The sequence below is a fragment of the Cetorhinus maximus genome, chromosome 11 (genome assembly GCF_964194155.1).
Source record: "Cetorhinus maximus chromosome 11, sCetMax3.hap1.1, whole genome shotgun sequence".
In the NCBI taxonomy this organism is placed as follows: domain Eukaryota; kingdom Metazoa; phylum Chordata; class Chondrichthyes; order Lamniformes; family Cetorhinidae; genus Cetorhinus; species Cetorhinus maximus.
In genome coordinates this window covers 79,948,274-79,969,095 of record NC_135889.1, presented here as the reverse complement: position 1 = coordinate 79,969,095, position 20,822 = coordinate 79,948,274, and the positions used below count along the sequence as shown (strand labels likewise).

Below are 20,822 nucleotides of genomic sequence, written 5' to 3'. Positions count from 1 at the left end.
CAAGACAGGCTCTTTTCCCTCAGATAAGTCTCGACCCCTGACAGAAAGCAACTCTCAAACCAGTCTTCAAATATGACTACTGTAACCCAGACATTGCTGTTAGCTTTCCAAAAGACTGGCAGGTGAGATTTACTTTTCCCTTTGAAAGCTTGGCAGTGAGTGCTTTCTATGGGGGAAATAGACCACAGAAATCTTGGTTTTTATGGATTCTGAGTGCTGGCTTTTCTTTATTTTGGGACCAATATATGTTGAGGTAAAAACTTTTAATGCTTAAATCGTGGGTGGGTGAAGGTTTGGGGACGTGATGGGCAATCCTGTATACAAGCACTTTTGCGCAGGTAAACGGATTTGCGAAAGAAGTTGTGAATGGCGGCAGGTTACTGTACTCTAGTTGTGGCCTAATCAGAGCTTTAAGGTTTAGCGTTACTTCCCTGCTTTTGTACTCAATGGGCAGGATTTTTGTTCTGGGGTCAGGGCCCTGATGCCGGGTTTATTTCCGAGTCCCCACTCTGCATCATGTCATCTGAGGCCTGTACACGATTTTTGAACAGCTTGTCAATCGATAGCTGGGTTGTGTGTTCACTTTCCAATTAAGCACGGTGCAGGCTCCCAAGGCTGGAGGGCCAATAGGAGGCCCTGCGGCCCTGAGAAATCAGTAGCCCCACAATCATAGTTGGGAGCTGCAGATGTAGATGAGAGGGTTCCTCAAGGTGGAGAATTCCTCTGACGGATAAACATGAAATTTAAACTGGCCACAGCTACCAGAGCTCTACTTTAGAGGGGGAACCAGCCCTTCTGCCTTTGGTCCTGCTACCATGGGGATTGAAAGTTTGGCTCAATACCTCTATTTTTGAATCCCAAGATCCCATATGTTTTGTGCAATATGTCCTGCCACCCTCAAAGGTCTATATACAGGAACCCCCAGATCTGAGCCTAAGCCTTCTTTAGAACTGTACCATTAAGTCTATATTGCCTCTCCTTATCCATTATGCCAAAATGCATCACTTCACGCTTCTCTGTATTAAATACTGTCTGAGACTTGCCTGCCCATTCTGCTGGCCTATCTATGTCCTGTTGCAATTGATTGGTATCATCCTTATTATTTGCTACACCTCCAAATTTGGTATTATCGGCAAATTTTGAAATTTTACACTGTATTCCAATATACAACAACAACTTATTTATATAGTACCTATAGAGTAATAAAACATGCGAAGGAGCTTCACAGGTGTATTGAACATAAAGTATGACACCGAGTCACATGAGATATTAGGTCAGATGCCCAAAAACTTGGTCAAATAGGTAGATTTTAAAGAGTTTCTTAAAGGAGGAAAATAGGTTAGAAAGACAGACAGGTGTAGGGAAGGTTTTCCAGAGCTTGAGACCAAGGCAATTGAAGGCATAGTCACCAGTGATGGAGCAATTAAAATTGGGATGCACAAGAGGCCAGAATTTGAGGAGCACACATGTCTCAGAAGGTTGTGGGGATGGAGGAGATTAAAGGGATAAGGAGGGGCGAAGCCGTGGAGAGATTTGAAAACAAGGATGAGGATTTTAAAATCAAAATGTTGCTTGACTGGAAGCCAGTGTAGTTCAGCGAGAACAGGGGTGATAAGGGAATGGGACTTATTTTGGATGCTCAAATTTTGAATGATCCATGTATTCTAAAAATATATAATATATATATCAAAAAAAAGCAGTGAGCCTAGCACTGACTCTTGGAAAACTTCACCGTCTATCGTTCTGCAAAATGAAAAAGAGATAATTTACCACTATTTGCAGTTTTCTGTCCTTTAGCCAATTTTTTATTCAAGCTGACACTGACCTTCCTACTCCATGAGTCTCCCTTTTGTTAACTAGCCTTTTACATGGTACTTTATCAAAGGCTTTCTTGAAATCCAAATAGATTACCTCAAACGCATTCCTTCATCAACTTCTCTGTTACTTTATCAAAAAATTCAATTAGATTATTCAAGCACAATCTCGTCTTTCAAAATACGTGCTGGCTCTCCTTAATTAACTCAAATCTCTCCATATTCCTGTTGGCTTTATTTCCCTGATGATTGTTTCTAGAAGCTTTCCCACCACTGATGTTAAACTAGCCTTGGCTGACCAGCCCATAGTTACTAGAAGTGTCCTTACACTCTTTCTTGAATAAGGGGGCCATATTTGCCACTCTGCTATCCTCAGGCACCTCCCCTGTATCTAAGGAAAATTGGAAGATTATAGCAATGCCTTCCATTCCCTCCACCCCCAAATTCCTTAATGAACCTGAAATGCAAGCTATCTGGACCAGGCAACTTATCCACGCCAAGCATAGCCAGTTTTTTCAATACATCCTTCCCATCAATGTTCATTACATCCATTGCCTCTATCATCTCCACTTATACCAATATATTGTCAGCATCCTCTTCTTTAGTAAACATCAGGACAAAGTAGTTATTGTAGTCTTGCCCTGTGCCTCTAAGCGTATACCACCTCCTTTATCCCTAATAGACCCCACCCTGCCTCTTACTACCCACTTACTATTTGCATGCTGGTAAAGACTTTTATGTTAATTGCCATTCTGTTTTCATATGCTCTCTTTGCCAGTCTTATTCTCTCACTTTTCCCCTCAAATGACTGTATTTGGTTCTCGCTTGAATAATTCATCTGACATGCGAGATACACCCTCGTTTTTTTTCCTGTTTCATCATATTCTCTATCTCCCTTGTCATCCAAGGAGCCCTAGCTTTGGTTTCCCTGCCTTTTCCTCTTTGGAATGTACCTAGCTTGTACATGAAACATTTCTTCCTTAAAGATTACTCGTCATTTCATATTGTCACCCAATCTCTTTTTTTCTCTCCCTATGTTTTCTGAACACTTTGTTTCTGTGAATATTAATTACCCAGTCCTCACCATCTTTAAGCCACATTTCTGTCATTGCTACATCATATTCCCAAACAGCTGTTTATGCTTGTAGCTCACCAACCTTAATCACCACATTTTGCGTATTTACAGAAATGCACTCTAAACATGTCTTTGTACTTCTCATAGCCTTTCTTAGTTTGCTTCTGTCTACTATGGTGCTTGGTACTGCTTCTTTAGCACATTCCCTTCATATATGCACTTGGATTTCCTTGACTATGTGTTCAAATTAGTTGGGCACAATCTTCCTTTGAATTCTTGCTGACTGTTCCTAATTAGCCCTACCTTTCTAAATCTTCTAATCTGGGGCAGGATTTTTCAGATGGTGGGCTTTCCCGCCCGTTTACTGAAACAATCGGCAGGGAACACAAACTCCGAAGGCGGCTGCCTCACAGCCATTTAACACACGGTGGAGCGTTAATTGGCTCGAGGTGGTACTTGCACCCTTCACCAGAGAGAAAGTCCTTCCTTGGATTGGCCGGCAGCTCTTTAGTCCGGCAGCACCATTGGGCGTGATGGCCACTGCTGGTACGCCTAGTACCACGAGCCTCAGTGCCAGGAGCCCGGGTCAAAGGTAATTCAGAGGGCCCCACAGGAGGGACAGGTGGGGAGGCCCAGGCCCTGGGGGGAAAGGGGGTTTTGGGTCGTGTTGGAAAGGCCAGGGGACAAGGGAGGACTGGGGAGATGGCCTGATCTGGAAAGTGGTTCAGTGATGGAGGCACCCCACCCTTTCCTGCATGAGGCCTGTGCCGACTTACCTGTGGTGTTTCCCCCGTCCCTGACCTCCTCCCACCAGCCTCAAAATTGCGGCCTGCTGAGAAGTGGCAATAATTGGCTGTTCAGTAGCCTCAATTGGGGCAATAATGGGTAGGCTGTCCTGGGCCTTGCTCACTCCCTCATATAATTTGACTGGGACCACCCGGTGAATTTTACAGCACCGCACCCCCACCACCCACGTTTAAATCTGCCAGCCAAGGTCTGTTAAATTCTGTCTCAGAGGTTGAGCCACAACTAGAATTAGACTAACTAGTCTATAATTTTCTGACTTATCCCTTTTCCTTTCTTGCAGAGAAATTAAATATTTGCCATACTGTTGTTTTTGGGCACAATTCCAGTTTTTAAGGATTTTTGGAACATTGTGTTCTAATTACCCATGTTATCTCTGATTTTTCCATCAACATTCTGCATACTACCTGGGATTTTGAATTTCTCCTTTTTGTCCAATTTAACCTTTTTAAAAGGTATTTGAATTTTTATCTACATGCATTCCTACAACCCAAGTCTTGCCATTCTTGAGAGATTACGGATAAATAATTATTTGGCATTACTGCAATCTCCTCACTCTCAATTACAAATTAGCCCTATCATCCTCAAGTTGTTGCAATTATGAGGGTTATCAGGTTAGTATTATAATTTGGGACCATGTCTCTAAATTTAAGGTAAAGTGAAGGGGGTCATTTGACATGTTCTGAAGTCTGCCTGTCAGCAAGCCTGGGTGGCTTGATTGTCAGAGATCAAAGTGGGCCCAGATTGTTTTATTGGAAAGAAGGTGCAAGGTGTTTAAGCTTCGAGACAACGGCAGCAGCCTGTGTACTAAAGCAGATAGACTAAGAGTCTCCAAACTCCAAAAAAGTATTGAGAATGCTGGGTTGTAAACAGAATCACAGAATTTTAACGGCACAGAAGGAGGCCATTCAGTCCATCGTGTCTGCACCAGCTCTCCAAAAGAGCGTTATGACCTAGTGCCATTGCCCTACCTTTTCCCCATACCCTTGCACACTGTTTCTATCCAAATAATCATCTAATGCCCCCTTGAATCCCTCGATTGAACCTGTCTCTACCACACTTCCAGACAGTGCATTCCAGATCAGAACCACTCACTGCGTGAAAAAGTTTTCTCTCACGTCACATGTGTGAGACCCAGTTGTGTGTTAAACTGTTCATTTAATTCCAAGATGAAAGAGAATCGGGCTCTCAAGGATAGCTAATCAGCATCTCTAACTGGATACGAGACTCATGGATTCATGTTGCCATGGAAATGAACTATGAGAGGGAAAGGACTTCTAAGATATCCCTGAAAACTTTTGGACACAGATCAATCTGCCGGGGGGGCGGAGGGAGAGAGAGAGCAGCTAGAGGCCAAAAGCCTCTATGGTTCACCATGCAGAAATGTAGGTGAAAGCTCACACTCAGATTGGAAAGACCAAATTCATGGGAGCTAAAACGAGGCCGGAGTGTTTGCTTAGCTTTACCTAGTGGGAGAAGTCTCCAAGAAAACCTGCACCATGAAAGATAATTTTGGAGTTAAAAGTTTCCAGGCTGGGAAAGGAAAAGGTTGGAAGTAAGTCCTCGGGAGCTAAGAATCACTTTCAACTGATTCTGGATGAATTGAGTGTCTACTTAAAGGACAGGGTAATGTTCATCTGATGGTGTTTTTTCCTGTTGTGTTAAAAATTCTGTTCTGTAGTATATAGGGTGGAATCTTCTGGTCCTGTTGGCGGTGGGTGTCATGGAGGGGTGGTGGGGTTGGGGGGTGTACAATTTGGCGGCAGGGACAGAAATCAGTTTCACTCCGGCGTGAAAGCACAGCGGGATCATCCGATGGTGTCCGCCATGGCAGAATGCAAATCTCACTGGAGGCCAATCTGAACCCAATTTGCACCCAGCAATGGGACGCAAAGTAAGGCCTGACTGGGATCAACCCACCGCGTCCAATTTATTGTCACTCTGGCGGGAAAGCACGCCAGCCCAGAATGTATCTGGATAAGTGTGACGTGCGGAAATCAGGACTTACCTTTAGGGCCTTGCTTAGAGCGCTGATATTCAAGGAGAAGATGATGCTGGAGCCCCTACAGCTACCAGACCCTGGATGAGCACGTGCATCACATGCTGGATGGATCCTCACGCACATGGCTCCATTGTGAAGCAGCGCACGGAAGGTTAGAGGTCTCTGTTGATGTCTCTGGTCTGCTTCGGGACAACATGGTCTTGGCCATGGGCTCCTATGGATGATCAGCGAGGTGAGGGAGAGGAAGGTCTAGCTGTGAGTGGGAGAGCAAGGTGTACCGGGGGGGGCGGAGGGTGTAGGGGGCGGGGTAGTGTTGACGGAAGAGGAAGGTCTATTTGTGACTGGGAGAGGAAGGTGTTGGGGGGTTGAGGTTGGGGGAGAACGAAGGTGTCGGGGGGTGTTCAGGTTGGTAGGGCAGCGGAACGAAGGTGTCAGGGAGGGTGATCTGGGGGAGATTGAAGGTGTCGGGGGGTTGAGGTTGAGGGGAGGAGGGAGTAACAGGAGAGAATACAGCAAGTGTGGAGGTAGGTGTAAGGGAGGGAGTTCAGAAGGGGAAGTTGTCTGTGGGGGGGGATACAGGTTTGGAGGGGAGAAGGTGTCCAAGGGAGGGGGGTAAGAGTTTGGAGGCAGAAAGATGTCCGGGGGGAAGGGGGTAAGAGTTCAGAGGGGGGAAGGTGTCTAGGGGAGGAGGAAGGGATTCCAAAGCGGGAAGGTATCCAGGGGAAGGGAGTAAGGTGAGGGGGGGATGTCCAGGTGAATGTGCAAGGGAGGGGTCTCTGGAGTCAGTGACTGACTTCTGGGGAGTGAACTGAGGGTGGGTGTGGTAGGAGGAAATGGTGAGTATGACGGGGGGGCAGAGTGAGCTGGAAGGAGGAGGGTGCATCGGTAGCGGTAGAAAGGATGGCGAGGGTGGTTGGTGGGAACTCAGACACAGACCCTGGGGGTGGGAAGGATGAGGCCGGGACGCCAATGTGGATGGCTATGGGATTCTCAGGAAGGTAGGAAACATGTACGTTCACCTGGACGTCCTAGAAAGACAAGGGTTTGGGCTGGTAGGTGACAGTGGGGAAGTGGAAGGTGATGCCAGGGGTGGGGTTGACAATGACGGGGGAAAGGACATGGGTGACTAGGGGAGGGGAAAGGACGGGGTAGCTAACAATATACTTCACTGCTACCATGGTTGTCGAAATCTAAAGTGAGAGGAGCCTCGTTTTAGAAGGGCACATGTGCTGCATGGGAGTGCGATCAGTGGGTGGGTGGAGATGCAGGTTAGCTCAGATGGACAACCACTGCAGGCAGCATTGAAACTGCTCAGGACAGTAAGACGAGTGTGATGGATAAAGGCTCCGTGTGCTTGGGAGAGTGCTTGCACGAGTCTCCGAAAGGCCCTGCCACACACACACACACTTCTCCCCCAAAATCACATCAGGTCTGCTGTGTGCAGCTGAACTGCTGGTTGTGGGGTGGTGGGGGATGCAGTAGGAGGACTCTCAAAGCCTGTCAATGAAGCTGAAAGACAACATTACACATTATTCGGTGAAAGTGAATATATTTTCAGATTAAAGAGTGACAAAACATGTTTACCTGTGCAACCGCTTGTGATCAGAATTTCTTAACTTTTCTAGGCCTACCACTTCTTCTAGGTGCTGCCCTGACATCCACAGCAGGGGTGGAGACAGCCTGTGCAATGGTTGGCCCTGTTGCCTCTGATGACTTTGGCATGTGTCCTCTGGAGGGCTAAGGCTTTGAGGGCCCCGGCTTGCTTTGGCTGTTCTCCCGTGGGCCAGCTGCTCCCTCTGTGGTGACAGAGGACGAGGTTGAGGGGTTTACACGTGAAGGGGACTCAGAAGGAGCGGACGCCCTCTGAGATTCCTAAGTGGATGACCCAGGAGTGTCCAGCTGCTGCTGCTCTTCCCTTCGGGTGCCCGAAGGCCTCAGCCTGACTCCTTAGGGAAGGAGCACCTGGAGGGATGTTGAGGTGCCCAATTTCCCCCTCGTGTTGCCACTGCAGGAACTCGCCCATGAATACAGCGATGGAGCGCAGGTCTGCGTGCATCCCTGCATTCTGCTGGACCAGGATCTCCATGCTGCCGCCCATCCTCCCCGTGAGACCTCCATGCGTGCACATGTGGGCACCACTTCATCAGAGAGCAGATGGACGTAATCCTCTGACTTGCCTGCCACTCCGGTGAGGGCTTCCAACAGTTCTGCGTGATATTCCCCCGCCTTCTCCTGAATCTCCACGATGAGTTGGAAGGCCAAACCCAGAGGCTCATCATCTGACCCGGAGCTCACAGATGCCTCTTCCCCAGCAGTCCTCCGAGTGCTGGGGAGCTCGACTGAACCTGCCTCCTCCTGCTGCGGACACGTGTCCGTGCAGTGACCAGATTGTGAACCCAAACGTGCTCTAGATTTAGGTCCCACCAAGGTGTATATCTCTGTGCTAGTGGAGGGTGTGGGTAAGCATTGTGAGGGTCTATCAGGCTGCCTATTTCCAGTTCTTCAATGGAGGAGGTGTCCTCTTAGCTGGAGGCGAGGGCCTGGATGGAGCTGAGGGACTGGTTGGCTGAGGGTGTTGGTCTCTTGGCTGAGCTCCCTGTGAACCAAAGTAGGGATAGTTAGTGCATGGCAGCAGAGTCAAAAGCAGGTGAGAGAGCACTCACAGTTGTGTTAAGTGAGGGATGGTGTGGTGCAGGATCCTCATGTGGATGTTCACCACTGACCTCACCGTTGCCACAGGCATGGTCCACGTCCTCACCAGTCAGCAGGATGGCACGCTCCTCAAAGTGAGCAAGGGGCTTAATTTTGGCCACTCCATCCACAATCTGGGACCTGTCCCTACTGTTGTGAGCCAGCTTATCCTGCATGGAAACAGTTGGAGAGAATGTGAGCAGGACGCATGGCACTGTGTGGAATGTTTGTGTGGTGAGCAGAGACATGGATGGGATGAGGACGCGAGCTCCAGAGGATATGAAGCTGATGGAGATGTCAGTGTGCATGTGAGAATTAGTGGTGTTGTCCCTTGAGCTGAGAGATCCCTGTAGATGTGTGATAGGTTTGTGAGTGTGAGAGTTGAGAATGATGAGGCGGTTGACTTACCCTGGAGGAACAGATGCGATCATTCATCCTGTTCCAGCACTGGATGTCTGACCACCCCTGTACTCTGGTGGTGCTGGCCACCACTGCCACTGCCTCCCAGGCCAGATTGGTAACTCTGACCTGCAGCCAGTGCGGGGATAGAGGACTTCACGGCGGGCTTCCACTGTGTCCAGCAGGCTCCCCAGAGAAGCATCCCATATTTGGGGGCTGCCGTCTTCTTTGCTTTTGGGGCCACCTGTTGCCTGGAGAAAGCCTGATCTGTAGATATGAAGTAGCCTGTGCTCTGGCACACTTTAAATACGGTGCCCGGAACGAGGAAGTGCTGAGGTCACGGTGTGGCATGCAAATCTGAGCCCGTCTGCCAGTGATCCGGAGTATTTCCTATGAATATATTATTGAGGCGGGATGCACCTGGAAGCAAACGATACAGCGCAAAAACCCACCATTTGTGGCCAGCAGATTAAACGACATTTTCCACACCCGCTGCTGTACTTAGAGTAAATTTGGAACGATTCTGCCCATAGTATAAGTTGCCTACAAAAAATAATGTTTAGTCAATAGTGCTTTTAGTCTGTTTGTTACAGTGAAAATCTTCATACGTGAAACCTTGTCATGTCATCTCATTCAGCTATTAGCTAGGAGTTTGTATTTCTTTTAAAATGTTATTGGTCTCTTCGGAGGCTGTAGCAAAGTGGAACCGCCCCCGTGTTAACCGTACTTTTACTCCTATTGCACTTATAACAACTCTTGCTGTTTCCTTTGTTCTAATCAGATTCCCTCTTATCTTAATTTCCAGTTTTTGCTTCCTTTCTGTTGTTAAATTTCCAATTTTTGGTATTCTTCCCTATATTTATCAAATGTGCCCTTTGTAAGCCAATTTTTTTCCTCTAACTTCTCAAATTTTTGATGGAGGGCTACTTTACTGATAAATTGAATATATTGACCTTTATCTTACCCATTATAACTTTGGAGGGAAATTTATGTTCTGAAAAATACTTGACAAACTCCATTCAGGGAAAGAATCAGCTAAACTTTGAATAAGTGTCGTGTAGAGATACAGTTTTGTTCCAGATAGTTTGGTTCAGAAAATTGTGGTCCAAAGCATTAATATATTTCTGCCAAAATAAATAGGTGTAAATTAACAATGGAAAATGTTTTTGCAACAAATATTAACTATTCGTAAATATTTAACACAATAGAAAAGTTAAATTTTTTAAAAGATGAAAGGCTAAATGTTGTTACGCAGAGGGATTTGGGGGGCTCATTGTACATGAATAATGTAAGTTAACTTGCAGGTACAGCAAGCAATGAAAAGTGGCATGTTGACTTCCCAGGAGATTGGAGAATAAGGGTTGGATTGTCGCAGCGTTGTAAGGATTCCGGAAGCATTTAAAAATGGTGGCCGGACTCCATTCTGGGAATCGTGCCCCTATTCCCAGCCCCTCCCAGTTTTCAATGACACGCGGTAGGGATGCCGGTAGCGAGCCTGTACCCTGCACTCCTGACCTGGCTGGTTCCATTGTGAGGGTGGGTATATCCTACCAGCCCCACCCTGTAATTTTTGTGGAGTCAGGCCAGCTTCTCCATGACTCGTGGTTCACAGTTCCTCGGAGAAGTCATGGACCATAGCCTGGCTTCAGGAACCTTTTGAAAGGTAAGGTCAAAAGGTCTTATCCATGTTCCTCCATGCCAGCTCATGCCCCAATCACCCCTCATACCCTCCATGCCAACTCATGACGCTTCCAAGCCCATTCACCCAGGATACACTCTGTAACAATGACATGTGTGGAACTGCTTAAAAAACAACAAATCATAATTTTCTTTTTAAAAAAAAGTTATTGTTGCAACCTTATAAAAATGTCAATCAAATACACCTTTTAAGTATCAGATAACAGAATTCCTAAGCACTTAATAGCTCTTTAACTTGAGCAAATAAGCATTAAGCCATTGTCAAAAGAGATCACAGAAAAATAGCTTATTATAACATCAAGTTGTCAATCAAGCAGCATTTTCACTTCTCTGCATGTCTGTCAACAAAATGAACCCTTTTACGGGAATCTGGGTTCTCAGCCAAGCCTCATTCTGCATGCCTGTCTGAGAGCCCAGACTCTCATAAAAAGAATGATGTGAGTGAGTTTATTTATGTTGATGTAAATTTGGGAGGGAGTTGCCCAGGGAGTCCTAAACATAAACATCAGATGCCATGAAGTCTCATAGCATCAGATCAAACATGGACAATGAAACCTCCTGCTGATTACCCCCAGTCCCCTGCCCCTTCAGCTGATGAACATGTTGAATACCACTTGGAACAAGTGCTGAGGGTAGCAAGGACATAGAATGTTATCTGGTGGGAGACTTCAATGTCTATCAACAGGCGTGGCTCAGTAGCACCACCCCAACCACTGAAAGACATATCTGCCAGACAGTCTGTGGCAGGTGTTCAAGGAAGCAACAAGAGGGGAAAAAACCTACTTGACCTCATTCTCACTTCACTGCCCACCTCAGATGCATTTGTCTACGACAGTGTTGGTATCCAATCTGTCCTGGCTTTCACCCTATCTCAGACCTCTTTGTTATTGTCCCATCCACCCCTTGTTCAACACTTATTACATCTCTAATTTTTCCCAGTTCTGATAAAAGGTCACACCTGAAATGTTAACCTTGATTCCCTCCACATGCTGTCATAACCTGCAGAGTATTTCCAGTACTTTGTTTTTATTTTAGTGTTTAGCCAATGTTGCTTTTAGTTTTCTTTTGTACAGTAAAAGTCTTAAAACTTTGAATCTTGTCTTGTGATCTTTTCAGTCACTCAGTGGAAGTTCTAATTTTTAAAAAAAGTTCTCGGTCTCTATGGGGATTGCCATACGTTTGTTTTCATACGCAAAAATTAGCTCTGAAGAATAGATTTCAGATTTTTATAACATTTGCAAGTCCCCATTAATTGTACATTCTAAGTTGATTTAGTGAGGTGGTGGGTTGTCTTCTTGAGTAACAATTTTTACAACGGCCTTTTGGGGAATTTGACACAGTATCTTGTGGGACTAGAGTTCCATGTAGGCCAGGTAGGAGTGGCACATTTCCTTTCTTGAATTCATTTGGATATTTACAGCAATGCAGCAGAATTTAGTATTTTTTGTTAGTTGTCAGCCAGAAAGCATCAGTTATTGAATTCAATTTTATAACTTGCTATGAATTATCTATCTCTGAGCTGTTATTTCTATGCCATATCCATTAAATCACTGTATATTTTCTTTCAGTATCATCAGATTTTATAGTTGTGAATGTCTGTAACTCATTTTCAAGAGCACAGCACGATATTTAAATTGATTGACCACAATGAATGTTCCAGCAAATGCATTAAGTAAATTTTGCTGTCGCTGTATCAGAAATGAAAGCTATTTTTTTCAAATTAGAGTGATCAATTTTTATCCATTCATGGGATGTGCGCATTGCTGGCTAGACCAGCATTTATTGCCCATCCCTAATTGTCCTTGAGGTGGTGGTGAGATGCCTTCTTGAACCGCTGCAGTCCCTGTGTTGTATGTACACCCAGTGCTGTTAGGGAGGGAGTTCCAGGACTTTGACCCAGTGACACTGAAGGAATGGTGATATATTTCCAATTCAGGATGGTGAGTGGCTTGGAGGGGAACTTCCAAGTGGGTGTTCTCATGTATCTGCTGCCCTTGTCCTTCTAGATGGTAGCAGTCATGGGTTTGGAAGGTGCTGCGTAAGGAGGCTTGGTGAGTTCCTGCAATGCACCTTGTAGATGGTATACACAGATGCCACTGTGCGTCGGCGGCGGACGGAGTGAATGTTTGTGGATGGAGTGCCAATCAAGTGGGCTGCTTTGCCCTGGATGGTGTTGAGCTTCTTAAGTGTTGTTGGAGCTGCAATCATCCAGGTCAGTGGAGAGTATTCCAACACACTTGTGCCTTTGGTGAGTCAGGAGTTACTTGCTGCAGGAGTCCTAGCCTCTTTCCTGCTCTTCTAGCCACAGTATGTATATGGCTAGTCCAGTTCAGTTTCTGGTCAATGATAACCCTCAGGATGTTGATAGTGGGGGATTCAGTGCTATTAAATGTTAAGGGGCGATGGTTAGATTCTCTCTTGTAGGAAATTGTCATTGCCTGACACTTGTGTGGCACGGATGTTATTTGCCACTTATCAGCCCAGGCCTGGATATTGTCCAGGTTTTGCTGCATTTGGACATGGGCTGCTTCAGCATCTGAGGATTCACTAATGGTGCTGAACATTGTGCAATTATCAGCGAACATCCCCACTTCTGACCTTATGATGGAAGGAACATCATTGATGAAGCAACTGAAGATGGTTGGGCCTAGGACACTACCATGAGGAACTCCTGCAGTGATGCCTTGGAACTGAGATGATTGAGCTCCAAACACCACAACCACCTTCCTTTGTACTAGGTATGACTCCAACCAGTAGCGAGTTTTCACCTGATTCCCATTGGCTTTAACTTTGCTAGGGCTCCTTGAAGCCACACTCGGTCAAATGCTGCCTTGATGTGAACATGTTGTTGCTAAGCAAGTGCCGCTTGATAGCACTGTTGAGGACCCCTTCCATTACTTTACTGGTGATCGAAAGTAGACTGATGAGGCGGTAATTGGCCGGGTTGGATTTCTCCTGCTTTTTGTGTACAGGACATACCTGGGCAGTTTTCCACATAGCCGGATAGATACCAGTGTCTTAGCTGTACTCGAACAGCTTGGCTAGGAGTTTGGCACAAGTCTTCAGTACTATTTCCGGAATATTGTCAGGGCCCATAGCCTCAGCTGTATCCAGCGCCTTCAGCCATTTCTTGATATCACGTGGAGTGATTCAAATTGGCTGAAGGCTGGCACCTTGATGCTGGGGACCTCCGGAGGAGGCCAAGATGGATCATCCACTCAGCACTTCTGGCTGAAGATTGTTGCAAATGCTTCAGCCTTATCTTTTGCACTGATCCGCTGGGCTTCCCCATCACTGAAATTGGGATATTTGTGGAGCCTCCTCCTCCAGTGAGTTGTTTAATTGCCCACCACCATTCATGACTGGATATGGCCAAACTGCAGAGCTTAGATCTGATCTGTTGTTTGTGGAATCGCTTAGCCCTGTCTATCGCTTGCTGCTTATGCTGGTTCGTACGTAAGTAGTCCTGTGATATAGCTTTACTATGTTGACACTTCATTTTTTTAGGCATGTCTGGTGCTGCTCCTGGCATCATTGAACTAGAGTTGATCCCCTGGATTTGTGGCGATGGTAGAGTGGGAGATATGCCAGGCCATGACGTTACATATTGTGGTTGAGTACAATTCTGCTGCTACTGCTGATGGCCTATTGTGCCTTACAGTTGCCCAGACTTGAGTTGCTAGATCTGTTTGTTGTTAATCTCAGGGTATAGGTCAGTGATTAACAGCAGAAATTGTTCTGGAAAAACCAAAAGGACACCCCCACCCTATCCCAGAACAATGCTCAGCCACCCTCCAATCAATGGAGTGCTCACCCCTCATCTGCAGTGGTTGCTTAACCCACTCCAACATTCCTGAAAATGCTCACCAGCCTACATCCCTGACAATGCTCATCCCCCACCCCTACTTCCCCAACAATACTAAATCCCTTCCCTTCCCTGCGACAATGCTCCCCCGCCCCCCCCCACCCCCACATTCCTGACAATGTTCATTTACCCCCCCGTATCCTCGACAATGCTCATGTCCCTCTTGCGCCCACGACAATGCTCATCCCTCTCTCACACTCCTGACAGTGCTCACCCCCCTCCTGCCCCCTGACAATGTTTCCCCCGCCCACTGGCATTTCCGACAATGCTCCACTCCATCCTGCTTCCCCAGCAATGCTCATGTGCCTGTCCCACCCACGACAGTGCTCACCACTTCGCCACCACCCCACCTGCCCCCCAACATCCCTGGTAATTCTCACCCTCCATTTCTCACCCCCCTCCCCCTGAAAGTGCTCACCTACCCCGCCACCTCACCCCCACCCCCCTCCTGCCCCCACCACTCCCAACACTGCCCACTGTCCCCACAACCCCCTTCCTGAATCCCTGGTTCCTGTCCGGCTGTTGGGGGGTGCATAGGTAGGGTCGGGAATGAGTGTTGTCAGGAGGAGGGGTACTGGGAGTAGAGTTTGTATTGTTGGGGGTGTGGGGAGGGGCTGAGCATTAACAGGGGCGAGAGGGAGGTTAAACATTGTCAGGGGTGCAATCGTGGTTGAGCATTGTTGGGGGTGTTGGGTTTGAGCAGTAACAGAGGTGTGAGGCGTGTAAGCATTGTCGGTGATTTGGGGGTGAGCAGCATTGGGTGGAGGGGTTTGAGCAGTACCGGGGGTTGCAATAGTGGTGTAGTGGTAACATCACTGGACTAGTAATCCAGAGACCCAGGCTAATGCTCTGGTTACATGTGTTCGAACCCCATTATGGCAGATGATGAAATTTGAATTCACTAAAAATCTGGAATTAAAAGTCTGATGATGACTATGAAACCATTGCAGATTGTCATAAAAACCCATCTGGTTCACTAATGTCCTTTAGGGAAGGAAATCTGCCGTCCTTGCCTGGCCTGACCTACAGCAGAAATTGTTCTGGAAAAACCAAAAAGACACCCCCACCCTATTCCCTGGCCTGGCCTACATGTGACTCCAGACCCACAACAATGTGGTTGACTCTTAACTGCCCTCTGAACAAGGGTTAGGGATGGGCAATAAATGCTGGCCTAGCCAGCGATGCCCACATCCCATGAATGAATTTTAGAAAAGGCAGGGAGGCTGAGCTGTGTTGGGAGTGACAGGTCCATTTAAAAACCTTTCAAGCCAATGAACTGAAGACACTTGCCTTCAGTTCATGACAAACTAGAATTATGATCTCCATTTGGCCTCCACAGGCTGCTCATCAATGAATTGAAACTGGAGGTGGGACTGGAAGGTCCAAAGGCTCCAGTGTTAAAAGGCAAGGCCACAGTTTTAAATATGGGCAGTGGTGTGCACTCCTGCTCCGCCGCTTACTGGAAGATCTGGGCTAGTGTCCTCCTGGTTAGAAACCATGCATCATTGGCCATCTTATATTCAGTCCTCACCACTTATTCAGCTCACACCTATGGTAGCAACTGTCTATAGCCAGCCATTAAAAATGAACATTTTCCACCAGTGTAGAAATCAGTTACAAAGATGCCACTGACAGTGCGTTCACCCTGCTACCTGCTTGGTCAATTTTGTAAGCTTTTTGCACCTTGTTAAATTGGGAATACTTGTTCTCCTGTACCTACCATTTAATGGTTCTGATCATTAGTTACAGGTTAAAAGATATATATTGATGGTCAAGACAAGTTTCGTTGTCATTTAAAATGTACTTATTTCTTAATTGTGCATTAACTAGTTTCCTGTCATAATCACAGGAACCAAGACATTTACAGTTTGTTGCCGAGTTCAGTGAAAGCAATGTTTACACACTGTTATCATCAGGAAGGAAAATGTATGGAGCCCCAACAAATTTTGGATTCTGTATCAAGGTACACCTTTTCTGTTGAACCAAGTTGCAACTGTGAATAGCTATCATGTAAAACGACGTGTCGTTTTCCATAAACTGGAACAAAATATAAAGGAATAGTTCCTTCTGCATTGTATAATGTGCGTTTTGAGATACAATGCAAACTGCAGGCTAAGATTATCTCTGAATTTTCAAAAAAATTCTATCCCGGGAATAACTGTACATTTAAAGTATCCATTAACTGAATACAAATGGATTGAAGGCGATAAAGGAATAAGGTTTAATTTAGGGGTATTTTAGTGATTTTTCCTTTAAATTCCAACAGGTATTATTGTTAAAGTATGCATTAATCCTAAACAATTTGCTGTGGCCTTCCAGCTTCACAAATCGGGAGGTACCAGAGATCTGAAGTTGCTTTGTGCCGAAGATGAACAGAGTAGGACATGCTGGGTGACAGTGATTCGACTTTTTAAGGTAATAGTATTAGTATTGTTATATAAGTGTAAAAGATTAATCCATTTTATCTTTATAAAAACTGCATTCTTCTAAAATATGTATTCGTTTGTAAAAAATTGAAGGTAGCCAGTTATGAGTTTCTTTATTCTCAGCAGTTTTGTGTGCATGCATATGTGAGCATAAACATTATGTTTAATGCATTGAATGCATTTTGTTTGCTATATCCCAGCTTGACTAAATAGCAATTTGCTATACAAGTTTGCCTGATTACATTGAAAATACACATATATGAAATAGGAGCATTCGGCCCATCGAGCCTGCTCCACCATTCAATAAGATCATGGCTGATCTGTTTGTTTCGGTGTGGTTGTGAAATATTTTAAAACCATAAAATTTATGATTCAAGTTGCACTTCAACTTCTTGCTAACTGTATTGTCAGTATAACAATGTGTACATCTTCACTAGATTTGTTTTTTACATTTTCTTGAGCCCAGCACATTAATAAGTGATTAAGATATTGGGATTCTCATTCTTTGGGTAGTGTGAGCAAGGGCTCAAGCCCTGGTCTTGTCACTGGGGCAGTAATGAATGGTAACATATTGCATCCAGTAGGGCTCAGCCAGTCATTTTGACACTGCAAAATATACAATTACTCTCAATGCCTGTATTGCAATATTGGGTTTTGATCATTTGAAATTTTGGTGAAATGGTATCGCCTTTTTAACAGCTATGCAAACACCATGACCTGTGCAGCAGTTCAAAGCTAAGCCTTTTGTTTGTATCACATGACCCCTTTAATACTTAAAGAATTTGTGAACGGCTTGTCAAAGCTGCATTTTAGAGCAAAATCTTTGCTATTGTACCTTTTCTTAAACAGAAACAACCTGCAGTATAAGGGTCTGGCACATAATCGGGTCAATGTGGAACTGAGTACAGTATCGTACACACAGTGATGTAATAGAACGCATGACCCGAACCTAGGGGTCAGTCTAGTGTTGGACAGAGCTGTGTGCACAAGCAAGCATGGAAACAGCTCCTAGCTTGAAACCTTTACTGTACATATGTACATAGTTCTTGTAGCTAATAATATATACAGTTAACCTATTTAAGATTACGAACACTTCATTAAGAGCTACCGAATAGTATCCAACCCCTACAACACAGTCCACATTACATTACAGACCACCTTGTTGAAAACAGTTGAGTCACCTCCACTTTGGTCAATTGTTTAAAATGGAGCAAATGTGGGTAAATGGAATTCAGGCACAGATCATGATCTAATTGAATGGTAGAATAGGTTTGAAGGGGCTGATTGGGTTATCTATGTTTCTTTCTAATGAATGCTCTGATGAACCCAAGAAGAAGAAAGCTGGAACTTACCTTTTGAAAATGGAGATATGGGCTTTGGAGGCTGAGAACTACAGTTCCCATCGGGCTTCAGTGGTCTTTGCGCATGCTCTGGCCCTGGAAAGGCCACACGTTCGCAGATTGTTCTTTTTTACAATCTACGGCTTCTGCAGTTGGTGCATTTCTTTGGTTCCAGGCCAGTAAATGGCCCTGCATACGTGCGCGTTTTGTCTTTTTTTAACTTTGAAAGCCAGCTCTACTCCTGCGCAAAAGGGAAAGAAGAGGAAGAAAATGAACAGTGGAGAAAAAGAGGGTCAGGTAACCCAGATGAACACGCCATTCTGTAGAGAGCACCAGAGGAGGCAGGACAGGACCTGAATGGGGTAGATCCCAATGAAAAGAAGAAAATCCCACAAAAACAGGGGGTGGTAGGAGAAAGAGGTCACAGGAAGACAGTTCAGCCAAGGAACAAGGATAGGAATCAGAAACCAGTCCTGCCAAGTGAAGTTAAGAGTGAGGAGCAGAGGATAAAGGCACCAAATTAGAGACAGAGCTGCGGGGAGCAGACTTGGATTGAGGTGGGCTTGTGAGAAAGCCTGCCGCTTTATCGCACTGAGCGCCACATTTAAAGTGCAGCTGTGTGTACATCTCTTAGTACTTCCAGCCCAGGACTGCTACAAAAAAGACATGGCCCTGAAAGGCAAGAGGACTGCAGTCCCCTGGTTTAATGACGTGCCCCTCAAGCACATTTTGGACGCTGTGCAGACCAGCCATGATGTCCACTACCGCCACTCTGGCCACAGGAGGAGGAGCAGCAACATTACCACTCCATCTTGGTAGGCAATGGCAGTGGTGATCAGTGCCAATGCTGCTCAGAAGTCACTCTAAACTCTCTCACGCCCATTACACATTCATTGGCATCTCACTCACTCTCTCACACACCCTCGCATCTCCATCTGGCCTCATATCCTCTGGAGACTCTCACCATCTTGACATCACTAACACAAATCAACTTGTGCACGCTGGGGTACCCCTTTCCCCAGTACAGCCCTCGCCCTGCAGCCTCTTCCCTTGCCTGAGGACAGCTCTCTCCCTTCCCCAAGCAAGCCCTAGCCCTGCAGCAGTTGAGAAGCCCCCCACAATCCCTCCAATCCCCCCAGCCCCACCTTCTAGCTGGTCTGGTAGGTAGAGACCGGCCCCAGAGCCCCCCTAAAAGTGATGTGGTGATGTGGTGCCGTCTGCGAAGCCTGGTGCTGATGGCTGCGAATGCAGGCAAACAAACCTCGAAGTCCCGAGCGAAGTGCTGCTTGCCTGGTGCACGTCGCTTATGTAGTGTTTTGAAACACGTTGGCGTGCAATCACGTCAACATACCCGGATGATCCAACGTGGGTGGGATGATTCCCATGAGCTGGGCTTATAATGATATGCAAATGTATTACAATGAGTTTCCTGACATCCTACGGCAAGAAACACGGCCCGCTATTGACGGGTAGAGCGGACAATTGAAAACTGGTTTCATGATGTCGTGAAACTAATTTCTGGCCTTCTCGCCATATTGTCTGCTCACGCTGCCAAACACACCTGATGCCAGCGGACAGAGAAAATTCCGCCTTAAGTTTCTCAAGGCTGAAAGCAATTTAAATACTGTAGTAAACAGCAATAAATGTTGTTGCGTTTTCTTGTTTTGTAACAGATTTAGTAAAGATAGTAAAATCTTGCTGATAGAAGTGGGTCTTTACTGCCAGTATGAGAAGTAGTACATGCAGAACACACATGTCCTGTAGCACTGTGCATAGTGTCTGCTTCGATTAATTTTTTATGTTTTGTATTGTCTTCATAAGACATAGAAACACTGAATGCAAGATACTGGCTTGGAGAATTTGTTGATTCCAACAGACTAATGAAGCTGAAATAAAAGAAGTGATTTGTGAAGTAATAACAAGTGACCTGAAAAAATCAAAATGAAACACTTGCATTTATGTAGAACCTTCTCATGTGTCTCAGAAATATCTTCAACTGTTAAGCGTACAGTAAATTATTGAGAAGTGCCGTGATTGTTAGGTAAGGAAATGTGGCCATTCTCACAAACCACAATTAATGACCAGTTAATCTATTTTTTTGTATTATATTGATTGAGAGAAAAACTTTGACAGGGTACTGGGAGAGATTCCTGCACTCCTTTGAATAATGCCATGGAATCCTTCCATTCACCAGAATCATAAAATGTTGGTACCTTTTTGAAAAAAGGCAACAACAGTCTCAGGCAATTGCAGACCTAGTAGTTATGTTTTAACATTAGGTTATAGATTTTATTACCTAGAATAAATTGAAGATTATCTCTAAAATGATAAGTGTAGTCAACACACTTCGAAGGCTAAGGATCTGTTTGACTAACCTCAACTTTTTGAGGAAATGGCTGTGACAAAAAGGTAACAAGTTTTATACAGCACCTTGACTTCTGACAAGTCTTTGAAGTTCTCCACCAAAGACTATTTCTTAGACTTAAACCAGCAGAGCTTAAAGATATAGCATTGAATAAACAGGAACAACTTTTAAAAGTATACCAGAACATGATACACAGCAAAAACAAAAACAGGAAATGCTGGAAATACTCAGCAATTCTGATGGAAGATTACAGACCCAAAATGTTAACTCTATTTCTCTCTCCACAGATGTTTCCAAGATCTGCTGAGTATTTCTATCAGTTTCTCTTTTTATTTCAGATTTC

General features: G+C 45.3%; 1 protein-coding gene across 3 annotated transcripts in view; it reads left to right on the top strand.

The window, feature by feature from the left end:
• Nucleotides 1–20,822, top strand: part of grb14 (growth factor receptor-bound protein 14) — a 144,396-nt gene that overhangs the window by 82,003 nt on the left and 41,571 nt on the right. For 2 of the 3 annotated variants that reach the window (XM_078552299.1, XM_078552300.1), the window contains exons 6-7: nt 16,198–16,311; nt 16,668–16,763. The exons of the other annotated variant lie outside the window; for it this stretch is intronic. In XM_078552299.1, the coding sequence (XP_078408425.1) occupies nt 16,198–16,311; nt 16,668–16,763 (210 nt within the window). The remainder of the gene's footprint in view (nt 1–16,197; nt 16,312–16,667; nt 16,764–20,822) is intronic. 3 annotated transcript variants of the gene reach the window in all.